Source organism: Ovis canadensis, chromosome 13 (genome assembly GCF_042477335.2).
Source record: "Ovis canadensis isolate MfBH-ARS-UI-01 breed Bighorn chromosome 13, ARS-UI_OviCan_v2, whole genome shotgun sequence".
NCBI lineage: Eukaryota > Metazoa > Chordata > Mammalia > Artiodactyla > Bovidae > Ovis > Ovis canadensis.
The window spans coordinates 21,768,753-21,785,914 of NC_091257.1; the positions used below are offsets into that span (position 1 = coordinate 21,768,753).

Sequence of the window (17,162 nt, forward strand, 5' to 3'; positions counted from 1 at the left end):
ATTCAAAAAGAACAGGGATGGAGAGGAAGAAGATGGAAAAAATCTGAAAGGGTGGAAGCATCTAAGGTTCAGAAGTTTCACATCAAAATCCTTCACTCAGAAATAATTTTGTAGGGTCAACAGAGCTCTGTTAAAATAACACCATGTACTTAATGTGTCTTTCTAAGGTGAGGCAGTCCGACTAGCAGTTACCAGCACTCCTTCTTCCTTTGTCTTCTCTCTTTTATATAAATCTAGAAGGAAATAAGCCAACACAGATTTAGCTCCCAAATCTTAGTGGAGCAACCATAGAAGACAGGAGTCCTTTTTGAAGACAGAGGCTGGGAGAAATGCAATAAAAATTCTGATCCTGAGACCTGAAAGGGAGGGCACACTTAGTACTTTTAAAAATATATTTACTTATGATTGGAGGATTAATTGCTTTACAATATTGCATGGGTTTCTTCCATCCATCAACACGCATCAGCCATAAGTATACGCATGTCTCATCCCTCTTGAACTTCCCTTTCATGTCCCACCCCGTCCCACCTCTCCAGGTCATCACGGGGCTCTGGTTTGAGTTTCCTGAGTCATTCATCAAATTCCCACTGGCGATCTATTTCACATGCTCTGGTATTAGTTCCATCATTTGGCCCAGGTCTCTATGGGAAAGGATACCTTCACAGGCGAAAGCATGGATGGGAGAAGCATTCTGATCACTTCCTTTGTCTGCCACATCTTCCTGGAGGGGAGACAAACCCTGCCCCAAAGAGCTGAGAACCAGGACATGAGGCTCTGACAACAGGACTACTCCTGTCTTTTTGTTGTGTTTGCTTGTTTGTGTTCATTGACCCAAGAAATGCGTTTCTTTTCTAAGTGCCTGATGTTAAAGAAGTCTCCATTCAAGAGGACCATGAGGGCAGGCTTGGGAGGACTCAAACAGGCTGTAAATGATTAATGCTGTCCAACAATCTGTCTCATCACAAGGCCTTTAGATCTGTCTGGTGACTAGTGCATTGAGAGAATAAGAACTGGTAAGTAAACCAGAGCTATCAGGGCTAGAATGTTGCTTCCAACACCTGTGTTCATAACAAACTCCCCCATCAGAGGTTAGCCCACAAAAAAGGCGTTATCTAACTTTATAGCTGGAGAAATTAAGGTAAAAGAGAGAAAACCACTTTCCCCAGGTCACATAATAAAGGTAATGCAGTTATGCATGTTCAGTCACTCAGTCGTGTCCAACTCTTTGTGACTATGGACAGTAGCCTGCCAGCCTCCTCTGCTCATGGAATTCTCCAGGCTAGACTACTGGGGTAGGCTGCCATGCCCTCCTCCAGGGGATCTTCCTGACCCAGAGACTGAACTCACATCTTTCTGGATCAGTTAGTACTTCTTGATGACACTGGTTTTGACATGAGGTGGGTTCTGAACAGTTTTCATTTGCCATTTTTGCATTATGGTAAAGTATATATGATATCAAATTTACCATTTTAACCACTTTTAAGTGTATAGTTCAGTGGCATAGGGTACATTCATATGGCAATCATCACCACCATTCATGCCCCAACTTTTTCCATCTTTTCTGACATTAAACAGTAACTTCCTATCTCTCCTCCCTCTAGCCCCTGCCAACCACTTCTGAACATTCTTTTACAGCAAAAAGAAGTGTTGACTTTGACCTTGGTTTACAACCAGAAATGTAATTAGATGCAGGAGCGGGGCGAGGAGGGGGTAAATGTCAATTCAACACTGACTGTCTTTGGTAGGAGACACCTGGGGACTGTACCGTGGTATGTGTGTGTGTGTCTTTAAAAGACTCTCCACCTCCCGGCCAGCCTCCTCACCATTTGCCACTAGGTTTTGCAGCCTGCCGGTTGCCTCAGTCCAGGCTAGGAGCTGGCAATCTCCTTTGTAGTTTCAGGAGCAGTTTTGTTGCCATGGAGGCCACATTCTGATTTGAGGACTGTAAAGGTAATCCTTTGCTTTTAGTTCCAAAGATCTGCCCCAAAGATAGGCTGCTGCTCTTCTTCTGGAAAAGCCTGATTGGTAGCTTTCCTCCAAGCGCTCAGTCTGAAGTGCTTTATCCTATTCCCTCGCCAACTTCAAAACTCAAGCTCTCCCAGGGCCTCTGGAAGGGAGTCTGTGGCTTCCATCGATTTCCCGCAAATGGCTGATCCTGGAGGTGGTGCAGTTTGCAATGGGACGCTTCATAATCGGAGTGCCTCCGACTGTCACCGGGGAAACTGCTGGAAGAACGGGGTGGTGAAAGAATCCCAGGTAAGAGGCGATCTCTCCCCCTTCATCTGAATGATTGGAACATTTCAATATTTTGCTGTAAAGCTCTTTGAAGCTGTCCTCATTGAAAGTCCTTGGCAGGAAGTGTTTTCCATGTTTGGACTCTGCTTCGGCTCATTTCAAATGCTTGGCGACTAAAAAGTTTAGATATGGGTTAAGGAGGGAATTTCTTCTTTATACAGGAGAGGAGATATGTAGACCCAAGAGCTTTCAACTCCTAATATACAAACATCCCTACTAGTTGTTTTCTCTCAAGTGTTTTGGGAAGCACTGTTGCAAAGGCTAAAATTCTTGAGCTGAATTTCAGTCCCTCAGAAAATCACAACAGACTGCGTTCACCATGCTTCATAAGAAATAAAAAAGGAAGTGAAAGTAAACACTGCTGAGATTATGTGGAGTTGGTGGCATTTTCCCCTGGTAGAGGAGGAATGCCTCTCTGTTTGAAAGGCGACTTCTTTTCGGTGTTCCGTGGGGCCTTGTCAGAACTCACAGCTTGATTTGGGGCCAAAGTCTTTCTTTGAAATTTGACATCATAAGCATTCCTTTTTATAAGACACTTCAGAAAGTGTGGCTTATTGTTATATGCTGCACACAGGAACCAAACAGACTTTGAATTGTTTTCCCATGTGAGGCTTTAAAAAAATGTTTTCACTCCTGCTATGGCAGAGTGTTTGAGGGGAATGTGCTGAGGAGGAGGAGGAGGAGGAGGAGGAGGAGGAACCCCAGAAATGTTGTCAGCTTATTCAAAGAGGGAGCCAAGCCGGGTCTGCAAGCTACTTGTGAAAACAAGCAGGCAGTCTCCAGCTTCTCACGGGATGCCCAGCCCTCTGCTCTGAGCCGCAGGAGGAGCAGGGTGACCTCACCTGCTCCAGAGCAGATCAGCATAGGCAAACTGGCAGCTTTACTCATGGAAAATGAGAAGCTGAGTGGCAAGGAACCCACTCGGGAGAACTGGGGGGAAGGGGGGAAAGTCAGATGGTTCTAAGATCACAGGACAGGTGGGGCTGGTTGGAGGCCAGCTCACGAATCAGTGAATTAAATTCTTGTGTCCAGTGGGATGAAAGAGGTGGAGAGGGGGAATCGCTCTGGAGTATGGGTCCTTTGTGAATAGGCTGTAGTCTCCAAAATGTGTTCCTGTCTCAACATAAGGCCTTACCCTAGCCTTGATGTGTCCACTAAAACCCTCAGGTCTGGCCTCCTCCAGCTGACTATTCAATCAGTCAAAAAGTTCATTCGGGTTTTCTCATCTTCCTGACAAACCCAAATGACCTTATTTGGCCCTCCCAACATAATGTGAAGAAAAAGTATTCAAGTCTCATTATTTGCATGAGGGGGATCATGCTAATTCCCACCAGTTCTTCATCACTGCATCGATTCAGATCATTACCACTGAAGACTCTCTTTGCCCCTAAAATGACTGTAACACTGGCCCCTGGCCTACTCACCTTCTGAGCCATCCCCACCCTGAGGGCAAAAATGCCTTCAGGGGATTCCTTCTCTCTGTCCCTACTTTATCTTAGTTCTGTAACCACCCTCTAGTGTTTGAGGCTAGAGACTTAGCTAGATGGTGACGACCACTCCTAAGTAAGAAGAAAAGCCAGAGTCCAGAAGATTTGTTACTAAGTGCTCCTACAAGACTGCAAATAACTTTGAATTTATCGACACTTCCCTAAGAGCAGCAGGAAATATTAGGGCAGCCACTGCCTTTTCCAACAGCTCTTTCTGAAGGAAGGAACATCCAGAACCTATTTGCTCAGATATATTTAGGTGTTACTAAGTTGAAATTGGCTTCCACTGAGAGCCTCAATTATGCTTAAAAAGTATGTTCCAGAAAGAAGAAACTCTGCTGGGTTCTTAGGGCAGTAGGGCAGACAAGAGTCTGTTTTCCCCTCTGTGGCTGTGGGTGTGGCCGTGGGTGTGGCCGTCTTTACCATCATGATCCTCAGTCACTGGCTTTAGCCCATTTCACTTTGAGGACACCTTAAGCAAACTGAGGCTTGACCAAAAGCCTTGCAGCTTGAACCCAGTCCTTACAGAACAAACTCACTCTTGGAACCCAACCACCATGTTTGAAGGAAGCCAAAGCAGCTCAGGAGAAGCCCAAGCAGAAAAAAACCAAGTAACCCAGGCAAGATGCCGCGCCAGCTGGTAGACTGAGTGAGTCAGCTGTCTTAGAAGTGAGTGCCCCAGCCCTGGAGTCTGTCTGTTCCAACTGTTCTTCATGGAGTAGAGATGACTTGTGCCTACTGCTGCTAAGTTGCTTCAGTTGTGTCCGACTCTTTGTGACCCCATGGGCTGTAGCCCCCCGCAGGCTCCTCAGTCCGTGGGATTCTCCAGGCAAGAATACCGGAGTGGGTTGCATTTCCTTCTCCATGTCCCCACTGGCCCTGCTCAGATTACAGATTCTTGAGCAAACAAGTGCTATTTGTTTTAAGGATGGTGGTGATTTATTAAACAACAATAAACATGTAAACACATGGATATTCCATTTCTTTAAAATGCCTAGAAAAATCGTTCTACAGTCTTATTACAACCATTCTCAAAGCCTTCAATTTGAGGAAACATGTTTTGCCATCAATCTTTGGCAAAGATTCCTTTTCCTGAGCTTTATATTTTTATCTTGTTTTATCTTGTATTTTGCATAAGGACTTAAGGTGAGTGTCTGGCTGGTAAAACCAAACACAATGAACTCATATGACATCAGTGCAAAAGCACAATCATTTGAAGGCTGTCAAATCCAAAGTGTAATTATTCAACCTGAGGAGGTCTGTAACTTGCTGCCTTATCTAAGAAATAGCAGGCAAAGAAGGATGCATGTGTTCAGGTTTAGCTGTTTTGTTGATTGAAAGAATACATATTTTAAACTCTATTTAATATCTTCCAATTATAAATTAATTTTATCTATTGGTTAAAGTTTCCTAGAAAATGATTCTCTTTAGAAACACAAGTAGAAGTAGATTGACGTTAACCTAATTATTTTCAAGGAATCCACTACATTTATTTTGAAATACACTTGTTTTAATCTTCCTACTAAGTACTGTCATCTCTCTTAGTTGGCCTGAACTAACGTTTTACTGAAATTCTGAAGTATGCCAACCCATAAATTCATGTGAGAAGTTGTCACCACCATATTATTGTTAGAAAGTCATAGGGCCATTCATTCACAAATTAAACATTTGGAAACAAACAAACACTATGAGCAGGGCTCAGAGAAGTATTCAAAACTGTTCTCCATAATCTACTGCATCCATCACAATTCTCTCTAAATAATGCTTCACTCAAAAGCTTTACACATTGAAGATCGTTTGATTACAGCAGAGGTTGAGATGACAAATACCCAGCAGGCTGGCAAGGCCTGGGGTGGAAATAGAAAGTGGTCAAGCATGGGATAAGGCTTCCCAGGTGGCTCAGCGGTAAAGAGCCTGCCTGCCAAGCAGGAGACACAGGATCAATATCTGGATTGGCAAGATCCCCTGGAGAAGGAAAGAGCAACCCACTCCAGCATTCTTGCTTGGAAAATCCCATGTGCAGAGGAGCCTGACAGGTTACAGTCCATGGGGTTGCAAAGAGTCCATCATGACTTAGCAACTAAACAACAGTAACAAAGCACGGGTTTACCCAAGTAGAGTGAAGCAACTCAGGTAACAACAACAACAAGAGCTCAGGACAGTGTTGTGTTGACAGATTTTATGATTTTCAAAAGAAGCTGGAAATCCAGATGGGGGAGGAGGGGAAGAGCATATCCTAATTTTTAAGTATTGTCATTTAATCCTTCAAAAAGCCAATAGTGTAGATTTCAAGGAGACATTGCTACCAGGCACAAGCCTGTAATCTCTGAACTATTGTTTAGTCACTAAGTTCTGTCCAACTCTCTGTGACCCCACGGACTATAGCCCACCAGACTCCTGCATCCATGGGATTTTCAGAGCAAGAATAATAGAGTGGGTTGCATTTTCTTCTCCACGGGATCTTTCAGACCCAGGGATTGAACCTGCATCTCCCACATCTCCAGCATTGCAGGCAGACTCTTTACCACTGAGCCACCAGGGAAGTCCCTCTGAGCTACAGGATGAGAAAAATAAGAGGTCCTAAATAGAGAGAGGTTATTGATATTTCTCCCGGCAATCTTGATTCCAGCTTGTGCTTCTTTCAACCCAGCATTTCTCATGATGTACTCTGCATAGAAGTTGAATAAGCAGGGTGCAATATATAGCCTTGATGTACTCCTTTTCCTATTTGAAACCAGTCTGTTGTTCCATGTCCAATTCTGACTATTGCTTCCTGACCTGTATACAGATTTCTCAAGAGGCAGGTCAGATGGTCTGGTATTCCCATCTCTTTCAGAATTTTCCACAGTTTATTGTGATCCACACAGTCAAAGGCTTTGGCATAGTCAATAAAGCAGAAATCACATCACTTCATGGGAAATAGATGGGGAAATAGTGGAAACAGTGTCAGAATTTATTTTGGGGGGCTCCAGAATAACTGCAGATGGTGACTGCAGCCATGAAATTAAAAGACGCTTACTCCTTGGAAGAAAAGTTATGACCAACCTAGATAGCATATTCAAAAGCAGAGACATTACTTTGCCGCCTAAGGTCCATCTAGTCAAGGCGATGGTTTTTCCAATAGTCATGTATGGATGTGAGAGTTGGACTGTGAAGAAGGCTGAGTGCCGAAGAATTGATGCTTTTGAACTGTGGTGTTGGAGAAGACTCTTAAGAGTCCCTTGGACTGCAGGGAGATGCAACCAGTCCATTCTGAAGGAGATCAGCCCTGGGATTTCTTTGGAAGGAATGATGCTAAAGCTGAAACTCCAGTACTTTGGCCACCTCATGCGAAGAGTTGACTCATTGGAAAAGACTCTGATGCTGGGAGGGATTGGGGGCAGGAGGAGAAGGGGCAACAGAAGATGAGAAGGCTGGATGGCATCACTGACTTGATGGACGTGAGTCTGAGTGAATTCCGGGAGATGGTGATGGACAGGGAGGCCTGGCGTGCTGCAATTCATGGGGTCGCAGAGTCAGATACGACTGAGTGACTGAACTGAACTGAAATAGAGTCATTCAGGGAACCTGGGTCTTCTTATTTAGACTTATTTTATATATTTTTAAAAGCAATAGATGTATCTTCTTAATTTTCTTTACTTGTTATATTAACACATATTCCTGGAGTGTGCAAGTCTGAGGAACAACTCTGACTCCACCATGTATAGTGGGTTTCCCAGGCTGACCCTGATTTCGAATATTAGGTGTCAAGAAGTCACAGAACTGACACCATTTTACTGCTCAATCTTCCTCTCTCAAACTTCATAGGAAGTGGAATACAAACTTTTTGTTAGACAGTGCACTCATATATCTTGGTGACCATTATTATTCTCTAGCTATGATATAACTGGGTCTTCAAAAGTTGCCCAGGAAAATGGCTATGTGTAAATATGATTATCCCGTCAACTACAAGTTATACCTGACTGTGTTCTTCCCCTGCCATGTAGAGCTTATCCTTTGGGAAGTCAAGGATCCTTTGGTATATTTTCTGTATTGCAGAATTTTCCATGTAGAAGGCTCATGTGTTCCTAGACTTTCTCGGGTTCCCAGGTTAAGAACCTTAACTCTCACACCCCGATCAGAAAAACCAACAAACCCATCTTTCCAGAGAAGACAGGGTAAAGGGATTCATAAATTGATTTACCAAGGAGAAACACACACACACACACAAGTATGAAGCCAAAGTGATTCAACAAGACCACTTGTTATTAATCTATTAAAAAACTTTATATTAAAATTGTGTACCCCACTTTTTAATACTATTTTCCTAATAGTCCGTCTAGTCAAGGCTATGGTTTTTCCTGTGGTCATGTATGGATGTGACAGTTGGACTGTGAAGAAAGCTGAGCGCCGAAGGATTGATGCTTTTGAATTGTGGTGTTGGAGAAGGCCCTTGATAGTCCCTTGGACTGCAAGGAGATCCAACCAGTCCATTCTGAAGGAGATCAGTCCTGGGTGTTCTTTGGAAGGAATGATGCTAAAGCTGAAACTCCAGTACTTTGGCCACCTCATGCAAAGAGTTGACTGATTGGAAGACTCTGATGCTGGGAGGGATTGAGGGCAGGAGGAGAAGGGGACGACAGAGGATGAGATGGCTGGATGGCATCACCAACTCGATGGACATGAGTTTGGGTGAACTCCGGAAGTTGGTGATGGACAGGGAGTCCTGGCGTGCCTCCCTGGGGGTCGCAAAGAGTTGGACACGACTAAGCGACTGAACTGAACTGAACTGAATATTTCTTGTACTATAAAACTATGTGTATATCCTGCCTTACAACCTTGAGTAAAAATGAACTTTCCAGGGAGATATTTCTTTTCTGGTGGCTTTTCACAACCCAGCACCCCTCAGGATTTCCCAGGGAACCACTTAAGGAAGAATGATAGCAGGAAAACGAGCTTTGACCTCAGCTAGAATTGGGTTTGAGTCCTAGTTTGCCCCTTACTAGCCGTGCCTCATCGGAAAGGTAGCTTCATGTCTCTGATCCATATCTCATAAGGCAATGCTGAAGATTTGATGAGATAGTGCATGCAAGGCTCTCAGTAACTCTCACATGTGTGAAGTGAAGTCGCTCAGTCATGTCTGACTCTTTGGAACCTCATGGATGGTAACCTACCAGGCTCCACGGTCCATGGGATTTTCCAGGCAAGAATACTGGCGTGGGCTGCCATTTCCTTCTCCAGGGGAACTTCCCAACCCAGGGATCAAACCCAGGTCTCCTGCATTGCAGACATATGCTTTACCATCTAAGCCACTAGGGAAGCCCCCTAGCTCACATGCGTAGTCGACAATAAATGGTAGCTTTTATCTGTGGAAGTTAGCCTGCAGCTATCTCTTACTCTTCTACTGCTATTTTAAGAATGTTCAATACAATGCCTGGCATGTAACAGATGCTCAGTAAATGATAGTCTTATGCCTTGAATTCCCTTATCCAGACGTGGCTTTATTTTACTTGGTCTGTCAGCAGCACTTGACACAAATAATCATTCCTCCTCCTTGAAGCACTTTGCTCTCTTGGCTTCCAGGTTGTGACCCTCTTATATCGCCAGCTTTTCCTTCGCAGTGTCTATTCCTGGCTTTACTCATCTCCTTGACCTTTAAACAGTGGAGTGACCCAAGGCTCAGTCCTTGTGCCCCTTCTCTTTCCTAACTGTAAATATCTCCTTATTGAACCTTGCCCCATCACTGTACAAACATCACTATCCATGTTTACGTATTATGCGTACATATGCCATTTCCAATGGCTTACTTGATATTTCACTTGGAGAATCAAAGGCATCTCCAACTTAACATGCCCAGAAGTGAGCCCCTGATACTCCTTCTATCCCAAACACGCTTTCTTTAGAGTCTTTCCCATTGCAGAAAATGACAACTCTAGTCTTCCAGCGGCTCAAACCAAAAACATGAAACCATTCGTGACTTTTTCATTTTACATTGAATGAGTCAGCAAATCCATGATCCTCTCTTCACAGAATATCCAGAATCTGACCACTCCTCACCTCCCCACAGCAACCTCTCTGGTCTCAGCCCCTGCAATCTCTCACCTTGATTGTTTTGGAAGCCTCATCCTTTTTCCCCATTCTCTGGTTATCCACTACTGAATAACAACCCATACCAACCAGAGCGACACTAAACAACAACCATTTCATTATGATCATGAACTCTGCTACCTAGGACTTCGATTGGGGGACCTAGAACAGCTGAGCCTGGAGGATTCGCCTACAAGATGGAGTCCTCACTCCCATGTCCCATGCAGTCTGAGACAGCTGAGAAACAGGGCAAGCCAAGACTGTGGGCTGCATCGCCCATATGTCCCCACCAGCCCAGAGGGCTCCAAGAGTTTTCTCGTAAGTGAAGCAGAACTCTCACAGCCTTCTGTACCCTAGCCTCAGAGGTCAGCTTCACGAGTGCCTGTTGAAGCAGTCACAAGCCCACCAGGTTCAAGCGCAGTCTTTGAGAATAAACAGGCATATAATGCCTACTTAGATTTTTACCAAAAGCAAAGGAGTAAATTTAAGAATATGCTTGGAAAGCAAGTTGATGATGATGTTATTGTATTTGTTATGATGTTACTTTGATTGAGGCAGACTGTCTTTATTATGCAAGACACTTGTAAGTGTAGAGATTTTTTTCAATTGCATTGTATTTTTTTTCATTGGTATTATAAATGAAGACAGAACAAAGCAGAATGCTCTGTGATGTCATATGGCAATTGCATTTTTTGTCTTTCTCTGGGTAAAAATGTATTAGATCTGTAACTGAAGTCTTTCTTGAAAGCAAAAGCAAACAAATTAAAAAAAAAAAACCTACTTCTCAATGGAAAGATGATTAAAAAGCTTATAGACATCTTTTAAATTTCATACCCTGCTTCTACCCTTGCTCCCCGTCCACTACCAGCAGCAAGGCTGCTCTCAATATAGCAGCAGAATGATCCTGTTGAAATGACATCAAGAGCTCACTTTTCTGCCCAAATCCTCCCCATGGACCCCATTTCACTCAGAGTAAAAGCTGAGATCCTTACAATGACCACAGGCACCACGGGCACTCTGATCCATGCATGACTCAGCTCCTGCCCCTTTCTGGGTACTTGGGGTGTTCCAGTCACACTTGAGCCAGGAACCCAGGACCTGCCCACCCGGGGATATCCCCACATCCTCTCCCATTTGTACTTAGCCAGAAATCCACATGACTATACCTCCCTCCTTTGAAGTCAAATGCTACTTACAATCCTATCAAAATTGCAAACCTCCTTGCTTCCTGCCTCCCTTAACTGCTTGTTTTCTTTAGTACTTAACACCATCTGCACGTACACACATAGATTTATTTCCTCTGTATTTGTCTGCCTCTGGTTCTAGAATGGGAGCTAGGCTCTGGCTGAGATTTCCATCTTACTGCTGAATCCCCGGAACCTCACCAGAGCCAGTACACAGTAGGTGCTCAATAATGGTTGCCCAGTGATTAAAGACCTGATTTCAGCTTGTTTTATTTCCTTTGCTGGTTCTGGTTCTTTAAAAGACGGAAAAGGCCCCTTGCCTGGAAAATCCCATGGACGGAGGAGCCTGGTGGGCTGCAGTCCATGGGATCGCTAGGAGTCGGACACGACTGAGCGACTTCACTTTCACTTTTCACTTTCATGCATTGGAGAAGGAAATGGCACACACTCCAGTGTTCTTGCCTGGAGAATCCCAGGGATGGGGGAACCTGGTGGGCTGCCATCTCTGGGGTCGCATGGGGTCGCACAGAGTTGGACACGACTAAAGCGACTTAGCAGCAGCAGTAGCAGCAGCAGCATATAATACATAGTCTACTTTGTAGGTTTTGAAGTGTCTAACCTCTTATTAATTAATTACTAATTTAATTATTAGTAATTAATTAGTAGTGAAAGGTTTCCTATCCTTTGTTGGAGAACATAACTACTGTTTACTTCCCTCTTTTTAAAAATCAGTAGATCGTTAGATTATTTTGTGTGACCAGGTCACTACATACTTTTATGTCGATATCCAAATATTAGGTATACTCTAAGCCTGGGGTTAGAGAACGTGCTTTCAGCAAGCAGAACTTTTTAAAGGAAATTTAAAAAGAAATAAATAGTATTAACTTATCCTGATGATTTTACTACCTCTTAATAGAAGATGAAATATGCCTGCATTAGAGGGAAAATGACTAATACCTCAGGGTATAGAGACCTATTATCTGGTTTTAATAAAAATTCTGCATTCTCAGGATCGCATATCCAAGAAAAACCAGAATAACCTGCTTTCCCATTCATGACCCTGTACATGAGATTATTTTTAATGTTTAATTTAACAAATTTTGCATCACACTATGCTAGGAATTTTCTAAATACAAGCTTATTTGATTCTCAGAAGCTTATGAACTTAATTATGCAAAGCATTTTTATATTATAGAAAAGTTCAGTAAATTTGCCCAAGATTAAACCTCCTATTAGTGGAGGCTGGCCCCAAGGTCTGTGTTTTTAATCATTAGAAAAAAAATAGAAAAGACTTTTCTTTAAACTTTTTTTTGTGGATAATTTCAAACTTACAGAAAATTAAAAGAGTTCTGCAGTGAATACTCATATACCTGCCACATAGAATCTGCAATGAACATTTTATTGTATTTGTTTCACCACACTTTTTTCTGTCTGCACTTCCCTCTACTCAGCCATCAATCCATATGTTTGGTGCATTTCAAAGAAAATTGTAAAATCAGTTCATCCCACCCCTAAGTATTAGCCGAACTTCAATATTTGTCCCTAGCTCTTTTTTTTCCTTTTGAGGCAAAATTTACATTGAATTTTGGCTTATATCGCCTTTTGATTTCTCTTGTTGGAAAGAGTTTCATAATGTAGTTTTGACTGTAGCAAGATTTAACCTCTGGACAAAAATACTGAGTGGTGTGTAAATTCACATCTAGTGAGATGGAAGATGGGCTTCCCAGGAGGCACTAGTGGTGAAGAACACGCTTGCTAATGCAGCAGGTTTGATCGCTGGGTCAGGAAGATCCCCTGGAGGAGGGCATGGCAAGCCCATCCAGTATCCTTGCTGGGAAATCCCATGGACAGAGAAGCCTGGAGGGCTACAGTCTGTAGGGTCGCAAGGAGTCAAACACGATTGAAGCGACTTAGCCCAGCACAGCAGAGATGAAATAAGGACTCAGCAGAGACTCTCCCTCTTGAGGAACTCCCCTGCTGTACATCTGTAATTCTGCAGGGATCAAGAGCCATTTTCTCTCTCTCTCTTTTTTTTTTTCTTTAGTATAATCCAGCTAACAGGAAAGGAACTTAGTATAGAAATTCTTACAATTCCATTCCATGCCCTGTCTTTCTTACATATGGAGGAATGAGGTTCAACAAAGCTAAGTAGCTATCTCAGAGGTCACACCAGTGTGAGACGCCCTCATCATTCTAGTCTCTTGATACCTCGACCAAGGACCTTTCTGGAAAGGTCCACTTTATTGGAAACCTCCCACCTGTGAAAGTAATCAGCCTGGGACTAAGGTATTTGATGATTCATAGTGGTACCTGCTATTGCAAATTCTTTAGCTTTGACTTCAAAATTGATGCTGCAAAATTGCATTTGTCTCATGTAAGATGTAAAGACCTCTTTTTTCCTATTTCCTCAAATAAAAGACACATGGAGGGAGCCTCCTTCTTTGTGTATCTTAGAAAAAAATATGTCAGAGAAACCAATATTTATTGAGAGTTAATGATTGCTGCCACACACAAGATCCCACCAAATGTTTATGCTTTTTGAAATATTGTTAATTCTCACCTATCACTTTCAAATTTCACATTAAGGATCCAAGATTCAAGGAAGTGAGATAATCACCCACATGGAAGGCAAGTAATAGGAGGCTATTATGACCCCTAATATCACATAAGGGCTTCCCAGTCAGCACTAGTAGTAAAGAATCTGCCTGCCAATGCAGGAAACATGAGAGCCACAGGTTTGATCCCTGGGTTGGGAAGATTCCCCTGGAGGAGGACATGACAACCCACTCCAGTACTCTTGCCTGGAGAATTCCATGGACAGAGGAGCCTGGTGGGCTATGGTCCATGGAGTCACAAAGAGCCGGGCATGACTGAAGTAACTTAGATGTACCCATGCCATATCACATAAACTGTTGCCACATCTCACAGCCCTACTCTTCTCTTAAAATGAACCATCATATAGAGATTGGGAGTAGGGCCTCCCCTTTGCACTGCTTGGGCTTGAATTTCAGCTTCACATCATCATTTTGTGACCTTGGGAAAGTGATTTAATCTCTGTGCCTCAGTTTCCTCATCTGGAAGATGAGGATAATAATAGTGTCTGCCCAATGGATTCCTTGTAAGAAATAAATATGATAGCACATGCAAAGAATCAAAATGATTTCTTGAAATTTAACCAGTGCTTGCTTGACCCCTTTTAACTTTCAGCATCAGCTGTAATGATCCTTATATCCAAGATCTTGTTGGACTCTCACAACTATGCTGTGAAGTTTTGAAGTCTATTAACCCATTTCATGGATGGAAAAAACTGGGCTCAGAAAAATAATGAGACCAAAGACACATGGATGAAGGGGAAAGAGTTGGACAAGAATCTCAGACATTTTTCAAGTGTCTAAGAATCTTAGACATTTCCCTCCAAGTTCAGGGATGTCTCAAAGGACTGGACACATAATAGGCCCATACTCTGCACATCAACTCCATCAACTATTCCTTACAAGAACAGGTAGGAAGGTACAAAAAATCAGTGCTTCTAGTCTTCAGTAGATATATTCATAGCAAGAGATGAAGTGCTATTTTGGTCATTACACTTAGAAGAGCAGCTTTGGGGGGTCAGTTGTAGTAATTTTTTTTGTAAAAGTCTTGAATAATGTTAATTTCTATCTTAGATTTTCATAGCCAGGCAGCAAAGTGATTTTACATGGCACATCAGATAGCACAACTTCCTATAAATCTTTCTTTAAAAATCATTGACCTTTGTCTTTACATGTTTATGGCAGATAGCATGTGCGTTCCTCAGAATTACCTTCTTCTGAGCCTTCGTGAATCCTCAATTTCATTTTTAAGTGTGTGCCATCATGAAGGCTTGCTTCCAGACCCAGCATGGGAATGCAAGTCAATTCACTTCTTGGTTCCTTTGCTGAACTTCCCCAAAGCAATGACATTGATGATGTGGTAAGGATTCTTATGTTTTGCAACACGGCCTGTTTCCCAGTCATCTACTCTGATAGTCCGAAAGAAACCGCTAGGTCACTTCAGTCGTGTCCAACTCTGTGCAATCCCATAGACGGCAGCCCACCAGGCTCCTCCATCCCTGAGATTCTTCAGGCAAGAACGCTGGAGTGGGTTGCCATTTCCTTCTCCACCGCATGAAAGTGAAAAATAAAGTGAAATCGCTGTCGTGTCCGACTCTTAGCGACCCCATGGACTGCAGCCTACCAGGCTCCTCCATCCAAGGGATTTTCCAGGCAAGAGTACTGGAGTGGGTTGCCATCACCTTCTCCGCCGAAAGAAACTAGGCTCCAGATATTCTCAAACACTAGAATATTCATAGCAGAATTGATCTCAGACCTCAGAGAAGCATCTTATCTCATTTTATAGGTATTAGCAGCATATTTCTCAATAAAGAACAGAACTGAGACTCACTTGCCCAATATCTCAAAACAGCCAATCTGGGATAAGACAGATGCCTGTCCACTGCCAGTTTCTAGAACTTCCACACAGTACTGTTTCTCAAAGTGTAGAATCTAAAACAAACCCTGTTGGAGCCCTTGACAAGAAGGTCTTTTGCCAAACCATGTAATAACGAGGGTATCTGGGAAAATCCCACAACCAATGTAAGGTTTGATGGACTGGTTTGTAAGTTTACGCAAGAGGGGCTGGCATTTCATTCATTGGGCTATGCTTCTCACTGATCAGTTCTTCCCAAGCCCACTGCAACAGGTGCCTATATGCGAAGATACAAAAGTTCTCCACAGGGTGGCCTGAGATAATGACTCAGTGGCTGAAATAAATAGGTCGTGAATATCAGTTTACTTTTTTAAAGTGTTATATCAATCTTTATACCAATCAAGATGATTCATGCTTTGTGTCCGCCCATTACTTAGGGCCCATAAATTATGATGGTTAAAAAAAAATGCCTGTAACTTCTAAATGGTTGATTCAGGAGTACAGGTAAAAACTAATCAAGACTAGCCTTGCTCTGGGAGAAGTTACTTTTAATTTTTTTGTTGTTGTTGTTAAAAAAAAAAAGTTAATCAGATAATTATAGGTGTGACCATGGATGTTATCAGGTTTTCTTGAAAGCAAAGAAACAAATCATTGTGGTGCCATACTCTTGGGAAATTGGTTGGTTGGAGACATTATGCCTACTTTCCCAAGAAGCAAAAGGTTTTCATGGAAAATCAAATGCACACTGCCTTCCATGAAAACTGAAGATTTCAGCCAGAGAAACTGTATGCATTCAAGCAGTACCTCTTTAAGGACACATTCTATCTTCAAAGGCAAGCAGAGAATGAGCCAGGTTATAGATTAACTGAACCTAGACTGTTCTAGACGTGCATAAAATGTAAGGGATTTTATAGGGTGACGGGCAGAGGGAGGTAAGGAGAATAGGTCTGTGAAACCATGAGCCAAATCCTGATAAACACACAGGAAAGGGAGACTGGTGAGATCCTGGGCAACTTTCTTTCTTGGTAGGGGGGCTTTCTGCTTCTTCAGATTACTCAATGGCAGGCACCGTTTGGTCCACCTTCAGGGAATGAGAAGTTTTGGTTGGGGTTCAGAGGTGGTAATTCAGCATAATCGAAGGCCAAGAAGAAAGTGTTTCCATTTGATTCAAAGAGAAAAGCCATTGTTTATACTTCAAGTTCAGTTCCCTGAGCTCAGCCAAGTGACTCAGAACCACATATTGTGCGCCTCTGGAGCCCCACCCTCGTTTCAGCTCACCTATGAGTCACCAGCTGCCTGGCCAGAGAAAGGAATGCTGCAGCACACCTCACTTGTGCGGCAAAGCTCGTCTCTGGTGTGAATTCACTCTCAGGTAGCTTAGGAGACACTTTCCTTTTGAGCTTTGGTCATAGGTTCCAACTTCCAGAATCAACAGAATGAGTTTGCTTCATCAAATATTCTTCCTCAGTGGATACAAGAAAGACTTTTTAATCTTATATTGGAGTGTAGTTGATTAACAATGTGTTAGTTTCAGGTGTCCAGCAAAATGATTCAGCTGTATGTGTGTGTGTGTGTATACGTATATACACCTGTATCTATTTTTTCAAATTCTTTTCCCATTTAGATTAGTACAGAATACTGAGTAGAGTTCCCTGTGCAGTACAGAAAGGTCCTTGCTGGTTAT

At 42.8% G+C, this 17,162-nt stretch overlaps 1 protein-coding gene across 1 annotated transcript in view; it reads left to right on the forward strand.

Annotated features, from left to right (window-relative positions):
- Positions 1–1,661: 1,661 nt before the first annotated feature.
- The window catches only part of SPTLC3 (serine palmitoyltransferase long chain base subunit 3), a 143,058-nt gene continuing 127,557 nt past the window's right edge, over positions 1,662–17,162 (forward strand). The window contains exon 1 of the mRNA XM_069547112.1: positions 1,662–2,256. Within this exon, the coding sequence (XP_069403213.1) occupies positions 2,146–2,256 (111 nt within the window). The 5' untranslated portion in view covers positions 1,662–2,145. The remainder of the gene's footprint in view (positions 2,257–17,162) is intronic.